This window comes from Oryctolagus cuniculus, chromosome 14 (genome assembly GCF_964237555.1).
Source record: "Oryctolagus cuniculus chromosome 14, mOryCun1.1, whole genome shotgun sequence".
Taxonomy (NCBI): Eukaryota; Metazoa; Chordata; class Mammalia; order Lagomorpha; family Leporidae; genus Oryctolagus; species Oryctolagus cuniculus.
In genome coordinates this window covers 10,267,759-10,286,288 of record NC_091445.1, presented here as the reverse complement: position 1 = coordinate 10,286,288, position 18,530 = coordinate 10,267,759, and the positions used below count along the sequence as shown (strand labels likewise).

Sequence of the window (18,530 nt, the reverse complement as noted above, 5' to 3'; positions counted from 1 at the left end):
TCGGTCTGGTTTAAGTCACTGCTTTCCTTAAAACTTAATTTACCATGTAAAGATTAAAAAGCATTAACACAGAAAAGTTCTCACATAGTTCAGAAATAGGACTTATTCAAAACATGGGTACAGAATTTTTTGTCAAATGAAAATTTCACCACTTACGGTGGAAGTATTTCTGAAGCCATGAATATTTTCTCCACAAGCTCTGAAAGTATGTTCAATAGATGTGCTAAATTAGTGTTCACATCTTCATTTTTTTCTAACTTTGATGGACTTAACTAAGAAAAGGAATAAATCAATATAAATGCATTTTGGCAGTGATAATACAAATGAATCAAGGCAACACTTTTAAAGTACTTCATGAAACTCCTACAGGGGTTTTTACCATTCGTTCCAACTTATAAGCAGTGATTATTTAATTCTAATTATTTGAAGGGAAAAAAATGACTCAAGTGAAAACCTTAACTGATTCAGACTTAATTTAGTAACTAATAACATACCAAATACCTTAGACAGAATTATGAACCTTTCTCAAAGCTTCTCCAGTAACCCCAGACACCTAAGAGGCATTAACATCCAGGCAGTATATATGAATGCCCTAGCCTCCTTCCAAAGACCAGAGACTCCATACAGACTGTGTCAACCTTCTTACTTCTTACAACTCTACATTTATCCCTATTTTCCAATATCAAATAATCCTCACTTTATTAGTAAGAACTGACAATTTTAAAGAATTAGCATTTGACAGCTCCCAGTGTACATAATCAAAAGTAATTCCTTACTTTAAAAAGTTTGCATCAGATCTACTAAACTCATTTACTATCTTCTGTTATAGTTCTACCATCAAAATGACAGAATATAAGTACAATTCCACTCTATCTTAATGGCTTATGAATTTACACTGAAGCCTTAATAATTAATCCTAAAAAGATCCTTTGATTTGCTCCTGTGGAAAATCTTACAATTTCGCTCACTTTCCCCAAAAAACCCTTCCAGGACGAGTGCTCGGAAGCAATGCATAAGCCTTGCAGCAGAAGTCCCTCTGTATGTTGTGCACACTTTGTGAACAGAGGATCATTACTAAGAGAAATGACAGAACATTTAGTTTCTGACACAGCTGTAGGTTTTCTAATCCCAAGATAAAATACGTGTTTTTAAGAAGCTTGCTTGGCCAAAAAGTTATAAGCACATTTATAGAAGATGCAACTATTCTGATGAATAAATTTAAAAAGTCACTATTTTCCTTTAACTATATGAAGTATTGCCTACTGAAATATGCTTTTCCCAGAAATGTTTAAAACACTATGTTCTTACCTCACAAGACTGCTTACTTTCCATTATTTTTAAAATAGAGTCTTTCAAAGCATGATGAACAAACTGTGTAGCTGTGGCTTTCATGTACTGCTCCATCAAGGTGCTTGCAAGGGTTGTGGCTCGAAACAGGGTAGTGGCTTCATCTATACAAATATTTATATTACAAGATTATTTGCAAAGGGCTGCATTCATGTGGCACACTGATAAATAAATTCATTTTCCCTCAACAGTCATTCAAATGTACTTTTTACCTGCGGCACTGTGGTACTGACTATAAAGACATCTTGCATTTATATTAAACTCTTAAGACTTTCATATGGATTGCCTGATTTGATCATAACAGCAAAGGGTATTAACATGTTCACATGAACAGTTAGCCAGTTAATGATAAAATGAAACGAGCCTGATTGCTTGCTCACTGATCCCAGTCCTCAAAAAAATTGAGTTAATTCCCAAAAAGATAATTTCAGTAGTCAGTTGACTGGCCTAAAATATGGGTATTCTTTTTCAATAAATTTTTAATAAGGCATAAATAATGTTAGGAGAAACAATTTCAGTATAAAATAGGCACCACTGTTTTATCTAATCCTTGACACCTATACTATTTTTACATTTTTCATGTATAAGAGAAAATAATTCTATACTTTATAATTTTTTGGAGATCCTACACATGAGGACTGTTCCTGAATCAAAGTGCTGGAGATAAATGGATTATTCTGGCATATGTGTAAGCTATTTTGTATCCAGTAACCTAGGAACTGTCTGCAGAAGCTAGAAATAAAACAGCTGATAAAACCTCCTTTGCAATGAATTAGTATTAAAAAAAAAAAAAAAAGGAACCAAACTAATAATAATTAAGCCTCATGGGCCACTGGCCTAGGCAGAGAAATCACGTTTTATAGTTTCCAATACTAATCTGTCATGACTAAAACATACATTAGAAATACCAGCTCCAGGGCCCGCACCGTGGCTCACTTGGTTAATCCTCCACCTATGGTGTTGGCATCCCATATGGGCGCCGGTTCTAGTCCTAGTTGCTCCTCTTCCAGTTCAGCTCTCTGCTGTGGCCCGGGAAGGCAGTGACCCCTGCACCAGCATGGGAGACCGGGAGGAAGCACCTGGCCCCTGGCCCCTGGCTTCAGATCGGCACAGCGCTGGCCAAAGCGGCCATTTGGGGGGGGGGGGGGGGTTGAACCAACGAAAGGAAGACCTTTCTTTCTGTCTGTCTGTAACTTTGTCAAATACCAGCTCCTTACTAACCAAAGAATCAGAAATGATATCCCAACTGCAATTTTTAATTTCCAAAAATAAAACTCCAGTACAAATTAACTGATTGGCATGAAACACAGCTATCTGATTTAAGTTATCTTGAATAACATTTTGCATTATGATGTAATTTTAATATATTCAAAGAAAATCCATGTAGGCTTGATAATGAAATGTAACTAATTTTAAAAGTATCATACTAACACCAATACTATACCTTCCATGCTTATTTCTCTGTCATTTAGTGTACATAACAACAATGATTCAAGCTTTTCATGAAGAAAAATCCTCAGCAAGATGCTAGCCAGTAGTGTTCTGTCTTGTCCACACACATGTGATAACGCGTAGACTACATGAAGCTCCTTTTGCAGTATAAGCTAAAAATGACACCAGAAAGACTACTTAAAAGTACTTATAGCATTTACCATTCTCACAGAAACATGAAATATGTTTTCCTAATTTTACACTTAGAAATACGTTGCAATGAATACTTTATTAAAAATAAGGCCATACATTTGACATCGCAAACAAGTCATTCTTTGGGATGCCTGCATCCCATGTCCGAATGGCTGCTTTATATCCTGACTTCTCTACTTCCAATCCAGCTTGCTGCTAACACACACCCTGGGAGGAAGCAGATGATGGCTCAAGTACTTGGGTCACTGCCAGCCACACCCAGGGACCCACATGGAGTTTCCAGCTGTGGCCTAGCCCAGCAATGACTACTGTGGGGATTTGGGAAGTGGACCAGCAGACGGAAGATCCCTGTTTGTCTCTGCCTTTCACATTAAATGAAAACAAACCAATAAAATTTAAAATAAATAGAATGAGCTTGAAGTGTACATATTTCTAGTCCTTTAAGACCAAAATTAACCTACTGCAATATTTTTTACCTCCTCTGGCTATCAGTATACCACTAAGCTATGAAATTACAATATTTAACTTAATAGCTATTATATTAACTAAAATATTTCTGTTAAAAATATTCCACCAAAAGTGATTAGACCAGTAAATACTTAATACCTCTTTAAATTCACTGTACTCTTCCTCTGGCATGATTTTTTCCATAGAATATCGTGCTCGAACACGCAAGGATCCTGGTTCAATACCTTTTAACGGTATATGGGAGCTGAGCAAAAACCATTCATCGGTGGCATGCCCCTTCTGTAAGCGGCTTAACTGGCAACGCATAAATACTTTGAAAGAAAAACAAATGCTTACTAAGAAGAAAACATTTTACTTAGTCACACAAGTAAAATTTCCTGATGCTCACAGTCTCTATAGTGTCAATCCTTTCTTTTAGAGGAACGTTAAGAATATCAGAAGTTGGATAGTGAGTTGCTACTTCATTTACTGATTACCAGCTGTGTGCTAGTACTGGGTGCTAAGTGCTACACCAGTGGTTAATGCTCTTGCAGTTCAGAAGAATCATATCTGATTCAGCCCAGACAGCTAGAAATCCATTCCCAATTGGTAACCCTTGAGATGACTTGTAGCAAGATCTGGAAGTATAGCTAAGAAAACGGTAGAGGGGGAAAAACCAGTCCAGACAGAGGGTGTGGTCTTGCTTCTGTCATTACTTAGAGAGTTGGATTTTATCATAAAAGTCATGAGAAATGACTTTAAAAATGTTAAACATTTAAACAGCATCGAAATTACAGAATAAACATTACTTATGGAGAAAAATTCAGGCTTTGATCTTGCTTAATGTATTTGGTCTATGTATATCGCTTCCTTCACTAAGCTGAGTTTTAAGAAGGTATTAACCTAGTTCAGCCTGATGTGAGCTGCTAAAATCCCACTGCCAACTGCCTTAGCAGCGGGCTGGGAAGAGGTGTGCTGCTTAGAGAAAGAATTGGGAGCACCTGATTACCAGAATTCAATAAATAGCACACTGTAGTTTAAAGAAATTTTTAAAAACAGATTACTTTTTATTATGCTAAAACAGGAAAGTAAAAAAAATATAAAAATTTGAAAGCTGGAATGGAAAGAAACCTGATAGAAAGATGACCACAGTTACCATTTTCTTATTCTTCCTATTTACTGGGGAGGGAAGAATGCTTAAGTTATTTTTAGGGGACCAAGTTCACAGTATCTGTAGTTTAGCCATTTTGGTCTTTTTTTCTTAGGTACTTAAAATGTAACAGAGAAAAATTCTCAAATTTTACACTGGTGCTTTTTTTTATTTCCATCTTAAGCTGTAGTTCCTTTAAAACTATTTAAAGCATGCCTTTTAACTTTAGAAAGAATTTCTGTATCAACTTACAGATATCAGGATCTTTGCTTTTCTTTGTTTTATTACTAAGAGTTATTTCAAATCTATTGATGTCAGGAGGAAGATCGCTAAAACAAGAAGAAAGAAAAAGAATTAACAAAATGTTCGATGTTCTGGTATTAAACTACTTGAAGTACTTAATAGTTCTGGTATCAAGCCCCCTATTTATGTTTAAAAAAAAAAAAAAAGTGTGCTGGATTTAAAACTAGATTTACAACATTTTTTTTAATTTCATAAACAAGAACACAGACAAGCAACTTATACACCTTCCTCACCAACTTTAAACTTCTAAATTAATAATTTATTCAACTTAAATCCTAGAAACCCTAGTAAACACCTTGTATGTGTGGACTAGTCAATGTTTCTAGACTTTTCAGTTACACTACTTTGTACTAATAGGTGAACAAGCAAGGGCACGGATAGTGTATCACTAATAAAGGTAAACATACAACTGAAAACAAATTATGTGTTAATAAAACACCTACACTTGGTATTCTATTTTAACAGCTTACATACACAGAGAACCAGAAGAGAAAAGAAAATGCAATGAATGCAATGTGGTAAAAGAAAATTATGTAATGTCACAATAAAATAAGACTTACTCAAAGACAAACTCTTCTGACCATACTGGGTTTTGCCCTTCCCTCGCATGAGTTTTTGCTACCTGGACACTATTCAGATAGATGTTACAATATGGATTAGTAAAGTGTTTTACTGGGAGTTTATGGGCCTCTTCAATATGTAAAACAAGGCTGCTGACCTAAAAAATACAAAAGTACATACAAAAAAGTTATTATTCCTTTATTTCAAGAATTATGCATTAAAATTCAAAAGCAATCACTATAAAAGCTTCTAATAATTTGTTTTCCTTTCAGGAAATCTGATTTTTGCTTATATTTTCCCCCCTTTTTGTGTGACACACAATAAAGTCATTTAAAATAATTTTTCTGACTTAAAATATGCAGTTTTATTTCTCAAGTTATTCCTGTTACTTATTCCTGCTGGCATAGTGAAATGTCCCTTTTTCTATCCTAAAACAATGATATAGAGAAAATGATATAGAGAAAAGGATTCTTCAGTAAACAACCATCACGACTTGAATCAAAATCCTGTGCTATGTTATGTTTATCTGGAAGATTTCAATCACTGTTAAAGGAAATTCCACAGCAAAAGAGTTTAAGACCTGGATCAGCCTTCTAATGAGTATAGAGTCTACACTGTAGACTGATCCAAGGATCAGAAACAGGATATGTGCACCATCTAAGAAAATACTTGGCACATAAAAGCAGCTCAGGAGATAATAGATACAAAAGTAATTTTATGGCTAAACTTTCATCCAAGACACAACTTGTTCTCTGCAAAAATTCAACCTGGTTTCTCCCAGTTTATAAAACATTATATTATATTATGAAAATATTTGCTGTTTATAGGTATACTTAAATATCCTTGGAAGAAGGGCCAGATCTCTGGTTATAGGGACTATTTAATTAAACAAATTTTAACCTTTATCCACTCCCAGTAGAACAACATGTTAAATTCACAAATTATTGGAAGTGTCTGTGAGAAGAATAGGAATCACTTAAGTCATATATGCATACTGTATTAAACTTTCCTCAAAACCCCACAAATGTTGAAATTTGCCTAATTTACTCCAATAATCTAGGGGTTACTCTAAGTGTATTATATAAGTACAAAATAAGCCAAGAAATAAGGTTATAAAGTCATCTTTATATACGTAGGAAAAATAAGTCTAGTTTAACTTTTCACAAATGAAAAGTATAGGACATGTTACAGTTTCAAATAAGATTGCGTATTACCTAAAAGTTACATGGTAGGTTTCTTTTATTTTATTTTTATTTTTATTTTTTTTGACAGGCAGAGTGGACAGTGAGAGAGACAGAGAGAAAGGTCTTCCTTTTGCCATTGGTTCACCCTCCAATGGTTGCCACAGCTGGCGCGCTGCGGCCAGCGCACCATGCTGATCCGAAGGCAGGAGCCAGGTACTTATCCTGGTCTCCCATGGGGTGCAGGACCCAAGCACTTGGGCCATCCTCCACTGCCTTCCTGGGCCACAGCAGAGAGCTGGCCTGGCAGAGGGGCAACTGGGAAAGAATCCGGCGCCCCAACCGGGACTAGAACCCGGTGTGCCGGCGCCGCTAGGTGGAAGATTAGCCTATTGAGCAGCGGCGCCAGCATACATGGTAGGTTTCAAACACAATTAAAACAGAAACCAACAGCCAAAAGTTTATTGGGATTAGTACTATAAATCAGATGACCTTTCCAGTAAGTACCTTTAGTTCCATTAGATATAGGCAAAACAATTTTTGGAAGGAAATTGCCCAATAGAATAGTCTCTGTTGTTTCCAGTTTGGCATTATTATTTTAAGTGGAAGTACAGTGCGTTTTTATTCAGAAGTTGGCATTAAAGACTAAGAACCAGAAGATTTAACAAACATTCTCTCTTATAAAGTATTAACGATTTTACTGTTTTTGAAGCAAGTGATAGTGTGCCTTTAAAATGTGTGAGAAGATAAAAATTTCTTCCCCAAAAATGTTGCTCATACTAGCTCAAATTAAAAAAAAAAAAAATACAAAGAGCAAAGTGGTAGTGCATAGTGTGACAATTACAAATTAAGAAAATGAAATTTCACCTGACGAAGACGTTTATTAGATGCCCCTGGACTACTTTTCCGTAAATTGCAAAATGCCTGTAGACCTTTCATCCAATCCTAAAAGAAATAGCACAGCATTTTAAAAAACTATCTGGTTTTCAATCATTTTTTTTTCCCAAATTCAATAGTTCTTACCTTCCCTAGGCTGCCATTTCTATTCTCAGAACACTGCAATTTATTCGTGCTCCAATAAAGTAACAGAATGTTAAACACTTTTAATTACAAAACATTGCTTTGATATATATACTGTCTCTAAATTTATGGTAATTACACCAACGAGTGGCCGTTAATTAGCCCCAAAATGAAATTTATATTAAAGTAGTTATTTCACCCAAATACCACCTTAAGTGGAAAAAAATGTTTCTTACATATGAAAGTTCTCTTTCTTTAAAATAAAAAAAAAGATTAGATTTTGGGCCTTTTTATCACTTTATTTTCAATGTAACAGTTTTCTATTCTAGTTAGTAAGCAAACATGGGTTAGTGTAAACTTTATAGTAGTTTAGGAAACATTTATCTTACCTCTGCTTGCTCTGGAGTTTCTCCCGCAAAGTAAAAGATGTAATGTTCTTCACTAAAGTGCTGAACCACTATCTGAAAACAGTTTGGCCTATAAAAAACAAAACAGTTACTAAGATGCTTAACAAAAAAAATCAAAACATTTGCACCAACCTTTAAAATAAGTGCAATACATTATTTATGTAGGATTACCTTGATTTTTAGAGAAAAATCTTCCATTATACTAACTGTAAGATGTTAGCTGCACACATTTTAGAAGATTTTCATGTCAGGACCATTGAAATCTTATCACCCTATCAAAGTATAAATTTTAAAAAATTTTAGGGGCCGGCGCTGTGGCGCAGCAGGTTAAAGCCCTGGTCTGAAGCGCCTGCATCCCATATAGGTGCCGATTCGTGTGCCAGCTGCTCCTCTTAATCCAGCTCTCTGCTATGGCCTGGGAAAGCAGCAGAAGATGGCCCAAGGACTTGGGCCTATACACCCACGTGGGAGACCCGGAAGAAGCTCCCGGCTTCTGATTGGTGCAGCTCCAGCTGTTGCAGCCATCTGGGGAGTGAACCAGCAGATGGAAGACCTCTTTCTGTCTCTACCTCTCTCTGTAACTGTCTTTCAAAATAAATAAAATATATCTTTTTTAAAAAAGCATTGCATATACTGATTTTAAAAGATATTAGAGAAACAGAAGAGTTATAAATGAAATTGAAGTAGCTAATCGACAAAGACTAGAGATGTTCTCAGGCCAAAAATGTTTGTATTATCTCTAAATAGATTGTGGATGACTCTCATTTTATAGTTTTAAAGTTTTTTACTAATCCATCCTTTATCCTTATCTGTCAAAATGGAGACAGAATATTCCCCCTACATATAAGCTTGTCACAAGTTTAATGATCTGACAGTGGTGTATAGCAAATATAGTTCTGGCTCTCCTTTATTATTATACACCACTATAAATAATTTGGCATGTAAGTACAATATTAGGTAGTAATTTATATCTTTTTGAAGACACACTGTCTTCCAGCTACCCTTGCAGATATTTATATAATGTTTAGTAAGGAACTCAAATGTTATTTCTATTTGCTGTTTTCAACAAAGGGTTTATCTTAGTTTTAATGTTAAGAGGACATAGCACATTAGCTGCAGTTCAACACATGTATATAATAGAAAATATAAATTGGCAACTTTAGATTCTGAAATTGGTCTATATCAGACTAACCCTCCTGACTAGACAAAAACAGTAGCTTGAAAGCACTGGAGAATACCCAATGCAAAAAGCCTTGGGGAGCCACAATCATACTGAGTAATAAACCCAACATTCTCTTCAGGTTTCCTTTTAAGGCATTTGCCAACCCCTAAGCTGTGTAGGGAAGCTAAGATGCCAAGCAGAAAGCAGCAGCTAAAAGACTAAAAACACTAACCAGGGCCGGCACTGTGGCTCACTAGGCTAATCCTCCGCCTTGCAGCGCCGGCACACCGGGTTCTAGTCCCAGTCAGGGCGCCGGATTCTGTCCTGGTTGCCCCTCTTCCTGGCCAGCTCTCTGCTGTGGCCAGGGAGTGCAGTGGAGGATGGCCCAGGTGCTTGGGCCCTGCACCCCATGGGAGACCAGGAGAAGCACCTGGCTCCTGCCATCGGATCAGCGCGGTGCACCGGCTGCAGCGCGCCGGCCACGGCAGCCATTGGAGGGTGAACCAACGGCAAAGGAAGACCTTTCTCTCTGTCTCTCTCTCTCACTGTCCACTCTGCCTGTCAAGAAAAAAAAAAAAAAAGAAAAAAGAAAAAAAAAAAACACTAACCAGGAAATCCAGCAGTCTCACAGTTGGGAGAGAAAGAGTTCAGAGTCTTCAAAGAAAAAGCTTTCAGGGCCAGTGTCATGGCCATGGCGTAGTGTGTTCAGCTGCCACCTGCAATGCTGGCATCCCAGTTAGGCACCAGTTTGATTCCCGGCTGCATCACTTTCGATCCAGCTCTCTGCTATGGCCTGGGAAAGCAGTGGTGCATGGTCCAAGCCTTCAGCCCCTGCACCCACATAGGCGACCCGAATGAAGCCCCTGGCTCTAGCCTGGCCCAGCCCTGGTCGTTGTGGCTACTTAAGGAGTGAACCAGCAGGTAGGAGATTTCTCTCTGTCTCTCCTCTCTCTGTAACTCTTTCTCTGTCTCTCCTCTCTCCGTAACTCTTTCAAATAAAATAAATAAACCTTTGAAAAAAAATTATCTTTCAGCTGAGAACCCTTCAGGGCTCATGCTTCTGTAATTACGGCAAAACTTAAATAGGACAGCCTTCATCATACCTAACCCGACCCTCACCCCTATTCCATCTGTAAAAAGAACAATCCTTTCTGGAGGCAGCAACATTATCCATGGCTTCCACCATTTTTATACTCATTGTCCACCATTCAGTCAAACTTCTGTGCATTCTAGGACCCAGACTCAAATGACTTTAACAGGAAAATAAACAAAAAAAAAAAGATATTCATGCAATCCAAATAACTACAATTAAAGCAGATAGCAATAAATTTTACACAGAAAACTGGGTTTGCATTAAAAAATGATCAAATGGAAAACGATCAAAAATGTAATTTCAGATATTAATGAGTTGATTTAACTGAAAGATCAGAAGGAAATATCTAGCTTGAAACGCAAAGAGGGGAAAAAACAACAAAGGCAGTAACAGGCACACTGATACAGTGAAAAGGAGCAACAAGTTTAACAGCAATCTTGAAGACAGGACAGTGTGGCAGAAGCCCTGGTTAAAAAACACCAACAATTCTGAAACAGAAAATATCAGGTCTTGGGTTGAAAAAGCTCTATAAACACTATGATAAATTTTTTTTTTATTTTACATTTGGCACATCTTCATTTTAGTGCTGAAATTCTAATATAAGGAAACATTTCAAAGCATCCAAAGAAAGAGGAATTACATGACCTCTAAGGAAAAAAAAAAATCCATTACCCCTCAAAGGAGGACATGAGAATGACAAGGAATATGCTGGAACGCAGACAACGACCTTCAAAATGGTCAAGGAAAATTACTGCCAATGTAAAATTTAATGTCTAGCAAAATATCCTTCATCAATGAATGTGAAACAATAAATAAATACTGCCGAAGTAAAGATCTAGGAAAAATTGAGGTATAGAAATTCCCATGAATATTCACTAGAATAATTCCATCACCAAAAGATCTTTCAACTTGTGCTTCTGAAATGGTTAATGTTTTAAGTAAAGTGGCATTAAATGTCTAATACAAAGCAACACGGCCCTTACAGACTTTTTAATACTGCTGAAAATAATCTGGAAAAACTGGACATCTGTGCAACTAGAGTCATGCAGAAGAGCAGCCACACAAAGCAGTGCCGTCCAACACTGTGTCAGTAGCTGGCGCGGCAAGCACATCAAATCACTGCCAAAGACTGTCGATGACTTTCCCCTTAAACTTCATATATGCTACAGGTCGGTGTACTGCATTCCATACTTATACACAGCATGAAATATTTAATGCCTACCATGTATGTGATAACACAATAAAAAAAAGATAACAGCATTTATTCACAATCTGCTTTTGTGCCCTGATGTTTGCATTTTATGACACATAATTTGAAACTCTTGCAGTAACTAGGATAGGGATAACTTAATCTCTTTAAATTGTACTTCAAAAGAACGAGATCTTCTTTTAACTCTAGCAGTTCTCTGTCAAGTATACTGTGGTCCAATCTTTTGATAGTGCAAAAAGATATTTTCAATCTAATTGCACCTGTTCTCATAGAACATGTCAATAATGCTAAAGCTTTTTCTCGAACTTATTAGAAGATTCATATTATCCAAATAAGAAGTACTACTGGTCAATCATTTTAACCTTTCTTTTCCAAGGTTCAGCTTCTGCTCTGAATGTATTAGCTGCTCCTGTCATGAAGCCTCATCACGAATCGTAATTTTAAATAGCATTTCCATAGACCCAACTTTGTTTCAAAGGATTCATTTACTATCTAGAAAACTTTATCCTAAATAGTTGTGGTTTCTCTTTGAGTGACTAACACTCTTCTTCCAAGTGTTTCTCTAATTTCTGCATTTTCATCAGTTTGCAGTGAAAATGTAGTGTCTGGGTATAAATACAGTCTGTCATTTGGATTCACTAAAATGAATGCACTTACGGATAATACTATCTGAATACTACCTAATACTTGACAAAAGTGGTATCTCTTCTATTACTTTGCTTTTTTTTAAGATTTATTTATTTATTGGAAAATCAGAGTGTTGGCAATTCCCAACTGGTAAAACATGCAATTCTTCCCAATTTTGTGAGAGGCATTTTTGCATCACCTTCAGCTTACTGATTCCTAACAAGCTTTCCAGATCTAATCCGATTCTATAGACAGATCTGTAAAAAAAAGAAGTGGGGAGAGACCAAACTGCTTATCACTTGGGAGTTTACAGTTGACATTCTTCTTGAGAAGAAGGTGTTCAGTGGTATGGCATCAGAATGATGTGTCTTGTGCCACTGACTTATTAACTTTTATGCTAATAAAATACTTGAGCTGGGCAAGACAAGATTTACTGGGTTCAATAATCTAAGTTCATTACATTTTCTTAGTAAGTGGTATAATTTGTTTTTTTAACTTTAAGACTACTGCTTTTATCTTGTGAATCTATTGACTTTCCAGTGCAAAAATGAGCAAACTCGTTTATGGTACAAAAATAAATTGTATATTAAACCCCATTATAAAGAAGTAACAATGAAGAAAAAAACCCTAAATTAGCTAGGTTCTTTTCCAGACTCCCTTATATATTTCACAACAATAATGAAAACAATTTTAACTTCCATTTCAATAGAAAGAATGTAGAAAACAAAGTGAAACTAAATTTATGCATGAACTCGAGACTTCATTGGTGATTCACAAAAAAATTGTGAATAAAGTGAGAGTAACTGCATGATTTAACAAGAAAGAGGGATTGAAGTATGGCCACTAGAGCTTTTTTTCTGCAGCTATTATGCACTAATCCTCTTTCCCAATACATAATTAAAATAGCTTATAGAGGGAGCTGTATAATTTCAAGTGTCACAGTTACTGAAATGTAAAAAGACTTGTTTTAATATTTTTAGTACAATAACATTTTACAACCACCAGTGTCTCAAAGGACAGCTACAAAGATTCATGGCACATTACTAGGGAAGCTCTGTTCAACTATGCAAATAAATTCATACCCATCTTCTAAGACTCATCTCAAGAGCCATTTTTTCATATTACAATCAACCTCCTAAATCTGGGGGTTCAGAATCCATGTATTCAAACAACCTCAATGGAAACTATTTCAAAAAGATTTACAATTGTACTGAGCATGTACAGACATTTTTCTCATCGTCAGTCCCTAAATAATCCAGTCTAAGAACTACAAGCAGGGGCTGGCACTGTGGCGCAGCGGGTTAACACCCTGGCCTGAAGCACAGGCAACCCGTATGGGCACTGGTTCGAGACCTGGCTGCTCCACTTCCCATCCGGCTCTCTGCTGTGGCTTGGGATAGCAGTAGAGGATGGCCCAAGTCTTTGGGCCCCTGCACCCACGTGGGAGACCCAGAAGTTGTTCCTGGCTCCTGGCTTCGGATCAGCACAATTCCGGCCATTGCGACCAATTGGGGAGTGAACCATTGGATGGAAGACTTCTCTGTCTCTGCCTCTCCTCTCCTGTGTAACTCCGACTTTCAAGCAAAATAAATAATCTTAAAAAAAAAAAAAAACTACAAGCAGAATGGGCATTTGGCCAGTGCTTTAGCCACGAGTCAGGACACCTGCATCCCACACGGCAGTGTTTGCATTTGACATCTTCCAGCTTCAATCTGATGTAGACCCTGAGACACAGTGGTGACGGCTCAAGTGGTTGGGTTCCTGAAACCAGGATTCAGCTTCCATCTCCTGATTTCTCCCTCATCTTCTGTCCCAAGCCATGTGGGCATTTGGGGAGTGAACCAGAAGAAGGGAGGTCTCTGTCTAGGTGTCTCTCTCTTATGTGTCTCTCAAATAAGAAATTAAAGTTTTAATATAAAACACAAATGTACATTTTATTAGGTATTTTAAGTGACGTACAGATTACTTAAAGTATATAAGAGGGAGGCTGGCGCTGTGGCATAGCGGGTAAAGCTGCTGCCTGCAGTGCCGGCATCCCATATGGGCACCAATTTGGGCCCTGGCTGCTCTCCACTTCAGATCCAGCTCTCTGCCATGGCCTGGGAAAGCAGTAGAAGATGGCCCAAGTGCTTGGGCCCCTGTACCCGTGTGGGAGACCCTAAGAAGTTCCTGGCTTCATATCAGCCCAGCCCCACTATTGCGGCCGTATGGGGAGTGAACCAGCAGTTGGAAGACTTCTCTCTCTCTTTCTGCCTAACTCTTTCAAGTAAATAAATAAATCTTTGAAAAATTATTTAAAAAGTAGACAAGAGGATGTATACAGATTATATGCAAATGTTATATAAGGGAGTTAATATCTTTGCATTTTTGTGACCACTAGGGCTCCTGCAACCAGTCTTACAGGGATATTCTGGTACGATTACTTAATTCAATAAACTTGGCTCCCAAACCTCATCCCTCTTTCATTGTTTTAACTATTTTTATCACTTAATAAACTATATTTGGTGATGAAGAATGTTGCTGTATGTCCAACAGTCATGTCACCCATAACTACTGCAGGTTCACTACTTGTGAGATCCATTCCAGCTACATAGCTGGGCACCAAATGGCTTCAATCTATCAGAGCAGTCTGATTCCCTGGCTACTCAGGCAACCAAAAACTTAATAGTGGGGGGGGGGGGGGGATGTTGGCTGCACTAAGGCATAGGGGGAAAAAAAAACCTTGAGGAAACCCCATTCTCACCCAACCCAAAACAAAAGCTTTCTAGGGTAACTCTTTTTATGAGATTTTAGGGAGTGTTCAGGCAAAAAAGATGATATCAAGGACAAATGAATTTATGAAATTCTTTCTATAATAAAAAATTCACAATATAAATGCTAAGATTAAAAAAAAAACCTGCTGTAAAGAAAATTTTTTATTCATCACTTCAAATATATTTGACCAATTAAAATAACTGACTACCCATGATATCACAAGTGGTATTAACATAATCTCCTCAAACCACTCAGGGAAAAAAAATGACTAGGTGGCATGCTTTATAGGCATTTCTGTAGATATATTACATAACTTTCACATGATAAGACCTAGACTTGCCAAGTAGAAATGCCACCCCACAGTAAATGATAAATGACAAAAGCTGAATTTATCTCGGATTTCAGAATTTAGATTACAAACTTAATATTTTTAAAAAAATTCTCAAATCAATGTAAGAGAAAAAAAACCTTTGTACTTCAAATCTGAAATAGTCCATTTTTTATTTTCATATTGCAATTGCTTTTTAATGTCAAGTTTCTTAGGAACATACCATAGAGAGTTAATAGTACTGCTTGTACACAGTACTATCAAACATACTGCATTAACAAGACAATGTGATAAGAATTAGAGAAAAAGTGGTAAGACTCAGTGAGTCGCTAAAATCTCATTGGTGAAGACAAGGAGGAAATCTGCTAGATAGGTCAAGTCACCATAAGAAATGTCATTCAAAGATTTCAACATAATACAGTGGAGAACAATTTTCACAATTAAAATAGACAAGGAAGACAAAAATTACCCTCAAAAGTACGTCTGAAATTTCTGGAAGATGTTTTAGGATACTCTAAGTTGATCTGCTATTTTAAATGATCTGACCATATTATTTTATTATAAAATAATTCCAAAAAGGGAAACAGAAACCAATTCTTACCTTCCAAAGAGACTATCGTGCACAACGTAGACAGAACATACACTGAGATCTATTAATCCTTTTGGTTTTGTAGCTCGCTTTTCACTTTCAAAATAAATAAGTTGGGCATCACTGCCCTCTAAGATAAAATATAAATTTTTCCAGCGTTTTCCTTTGCCTGTTTAAAAACAAATTGTTTTCTCTTAGCCAAACAATAATGTGTGAACCTGTACATATTAGAAACATAAAAATTACTGTTGTCCCCGCCAAAAACTGTATATACTTCAAATTTTAATTCCAAGCTTAAACAATGCACCAATCCTTGTATAATGGGAAAATACTTGTTATACTGTTTTAATGAGTCACAGAATAAATAACAAGGTTACCTTAACTGTATCTTCAGAGATTTCATTGTAATCAAATCTCCAAAATACTTATTTTGGAATAATTCTTTTGCAGTCTTAAGGAAAAAATTCTTCTATCAGACACCCACCCAACTTCCCAGTGTGTCTTAATGTCAAATTGAGGCAAATCTATGAAAACAGCAACACCATGAATGTGTTGAGTGCCATAAGGAATTTCTCTTAAAAAAAAAAAAAAAAATGGGAAAAGGGGCTCAAGGGAACAGGGCAAAGAATCAAAACACCTAGCCTAGAAGCCACCTTCAAGTTTAAGGGCATACATGGCAACATACAAGTTCGTTCCCTAAGGTTCTGGTGGAAATGAGGACTTAATGTGGATAAACTAAATTCTGAAGAATGCTAACACCATAAGCTCTAAGCAAGTGTCAACTACTAATAATTCATGTCAACACAACTCACTAAATACATACCAAAGTTTAAGCCTTCATATTTACAATGTCCCTCTATCAGCTGTGTCATTGGTAAAACAATGAAGTTAAATTCTCAGTTTTAAGGTTTACTCACCCTTTTTCAGAAGATAGCCTTTCTTAACAATATTTTTATAAAAGGCATCTTTTGTTTTACGACGAATTGTATTGTAGATTTCCTTGCCATCTACTGAATCATTGAGTACTTGTTCTTGATCCTGAATTTTTAAAATTATTAAAATTATTTTATGAATTCTTGATGGAAATGTAGCAAACATCTAAGAAATTTATGATCTTATCTTCAAATTTCTTATTTTAGAGTTATTCTTTAAATCTTAACGGAAATTAAATTACCAATTACCAATTAAAAAGCCACATAAAGTATCTTTAATACTAAAATCTAGACATACAATAACATATAAATTAAAAGCCTTCACTTTCCAAAGAAATTCTGATTTCTTTACCATTTCCCTAGAACATGTCCCATGAACAACCAATAAGCCATTTCCAAAAAGTCAGTTTTGGTATATTTTACAGCAAATACTATGATTTTAAAAGCTTTAGTTTGTCCTATCATAACTGGAAACAGTGACTATAGAATACTACACCCAACTGGAATGAGATAAAGGAAGACTGAAACTGCAGCCACCTGAAAGGCCCAACAGTTCCCTCATTTAACCAAATGTGTTGAAAGCTGTAACCAGCCATCTACAAATGGTGTCCCAATCTTTCTCGTCAACTGGTAAAGTTTCCGACTGTTATCTCTCTAACCCCACTTTTCCCACAGGCCCTGCTGGCTTTTATTGCTTGAATCTGTATAATGCTGACTTTTAGAAACGCATATTCCATATTGTAGCAGAACTGGCATTAATTGCCAAATCCCTCAATTAACAAAAAGATGTCAGGAAAAGGAAAGAGTGCCTCCACAGAATCAATATTCAATTCTACTTTCAGTGTCCACTGCACTTATTTTTACTTTTTTTGTTTATCTTTTGGGCAGTTCAGAACATCTGTAAGGGTTAGTATTTTATGCCTTTTAGTCCAGCTCACTACCTGTTTTTGCACGTAATTTTTACTGCTCATTCCTTTAAATATCGTCTGGGATCGCTTTTAACTACATAGGCGGAAGTATACTTGAGACAGAGATTGAAAGGCCCACAGAACATAAAATATTTAATATCTGGTCCTTGACAGAAAAATGTTGCCAACTCCTGGTCTGGAGTATGATGCAAATAGTGAAATTAGTCATCTCCACTGCATCACCATTTGGTATTTTTACTGTGTTGCCAAGTATTGCAGCACCTTACCAAAAATAATTAAAAGCCATCTTTGTTGTATTTTATTAGCTTTCACAAAACAGCTAACAATTTAGAACTCTTAATTTTCTGCTCATGATGGTAAAAGAGAGAGCTAAGTAAGATGTCTGACAACTATTAGAAGAATCAGAACGTGAATGCAAATAACGAGCAACACTCTAGATTCTACTGTGATGGCAAAATGGACTTCGATGAGCACAACTCAGGCTACAGTCCTCCAGCTGATAATGCACTCAATGAATTTCTAAATGCAACAATCACTGAGTGAACCATTTCATTACTCAGGGAAAGGCAGGAAATATAATAGTCTGATCTAGTTGGTCATTCAATAGAAAGGACATCATCATTATCCAGCTTTGCAGAAAAGTAATCCGAGTATTCTTTAAATTTCTGGTTGGGCATCAAAATTTACTTAGCATCATTTGTAACTGGACAAGTGCTGAAAATGGTTTTTATAAAAGGCGACTGAAGGAAAACGTAGAAATTTAAAAGTTCTAATTGATATTTATAAATCTAAACATAAAAATGCTTTATGCTTATGGACTCAGGAAGACTGTACTCTCCAGCAACA

At 36.4% G+C, this 18,530-nt stretch overlaps 1 protein-coding gene across 3 annotated transcripts in view; it reads right to left on the bottom strand.

Annotated features, from left to right (window-relative positions):
- RASA1 (RAS p21 protein activator 1) overlaps window positions 1-18,530 on the bottom strand; it is a 93,832-nt gene that overhangs the window by 7,593 nt on the left and 67,709 nt on the right. For all 3 annotated transcript variants that reach the window (XR_011381862.1, XM_070056402.1, XM_051854022.2), the window contains exons 10-19: window positions 16,741-16,861; window positions 15,836-15,992; window positions 8,043-8,130; window positions 7,501-7,578; window positions 5,452-5,609; window positions 4,841-4,917; window positions 3,598-3,770; window positions 2,792-2,951; window positions 1,309-1,451; window positions 157-272 (exon numbers count right to left, since the gene is read on the bottom strand). Coding sequence is in view for 2 of the 3 variants with exons in the window: in XM_070056402.1 (XP_069912503.1) it covers window positions 157-272; window positions 1,309-1,451; window positions 2,792-2,951; window positions 3,598-3,770; window positions 4,841-4,917; window positions 5,452-5,609; window positions 7,501-7,578; window positions 8,043-8,130; window positions 15,836-15,992; window positions 16,741-16,861 (1,271 nt within the window). In the remaining variant the exon portion in view is untranslated. The remainder of the gene's footprint in view (window positions 1-156; window positions 273-1,308; window positions 1,452-2,791; window positions 2,952-3,597; window positions 3,771-4,840; window positions 4,918-5,451; window positions 5,610-7,500; window positions 7,579-8,042; window positions 8,131-15,835; window positions 15,993-16,740; window positions 16,862-18,530) is intronic.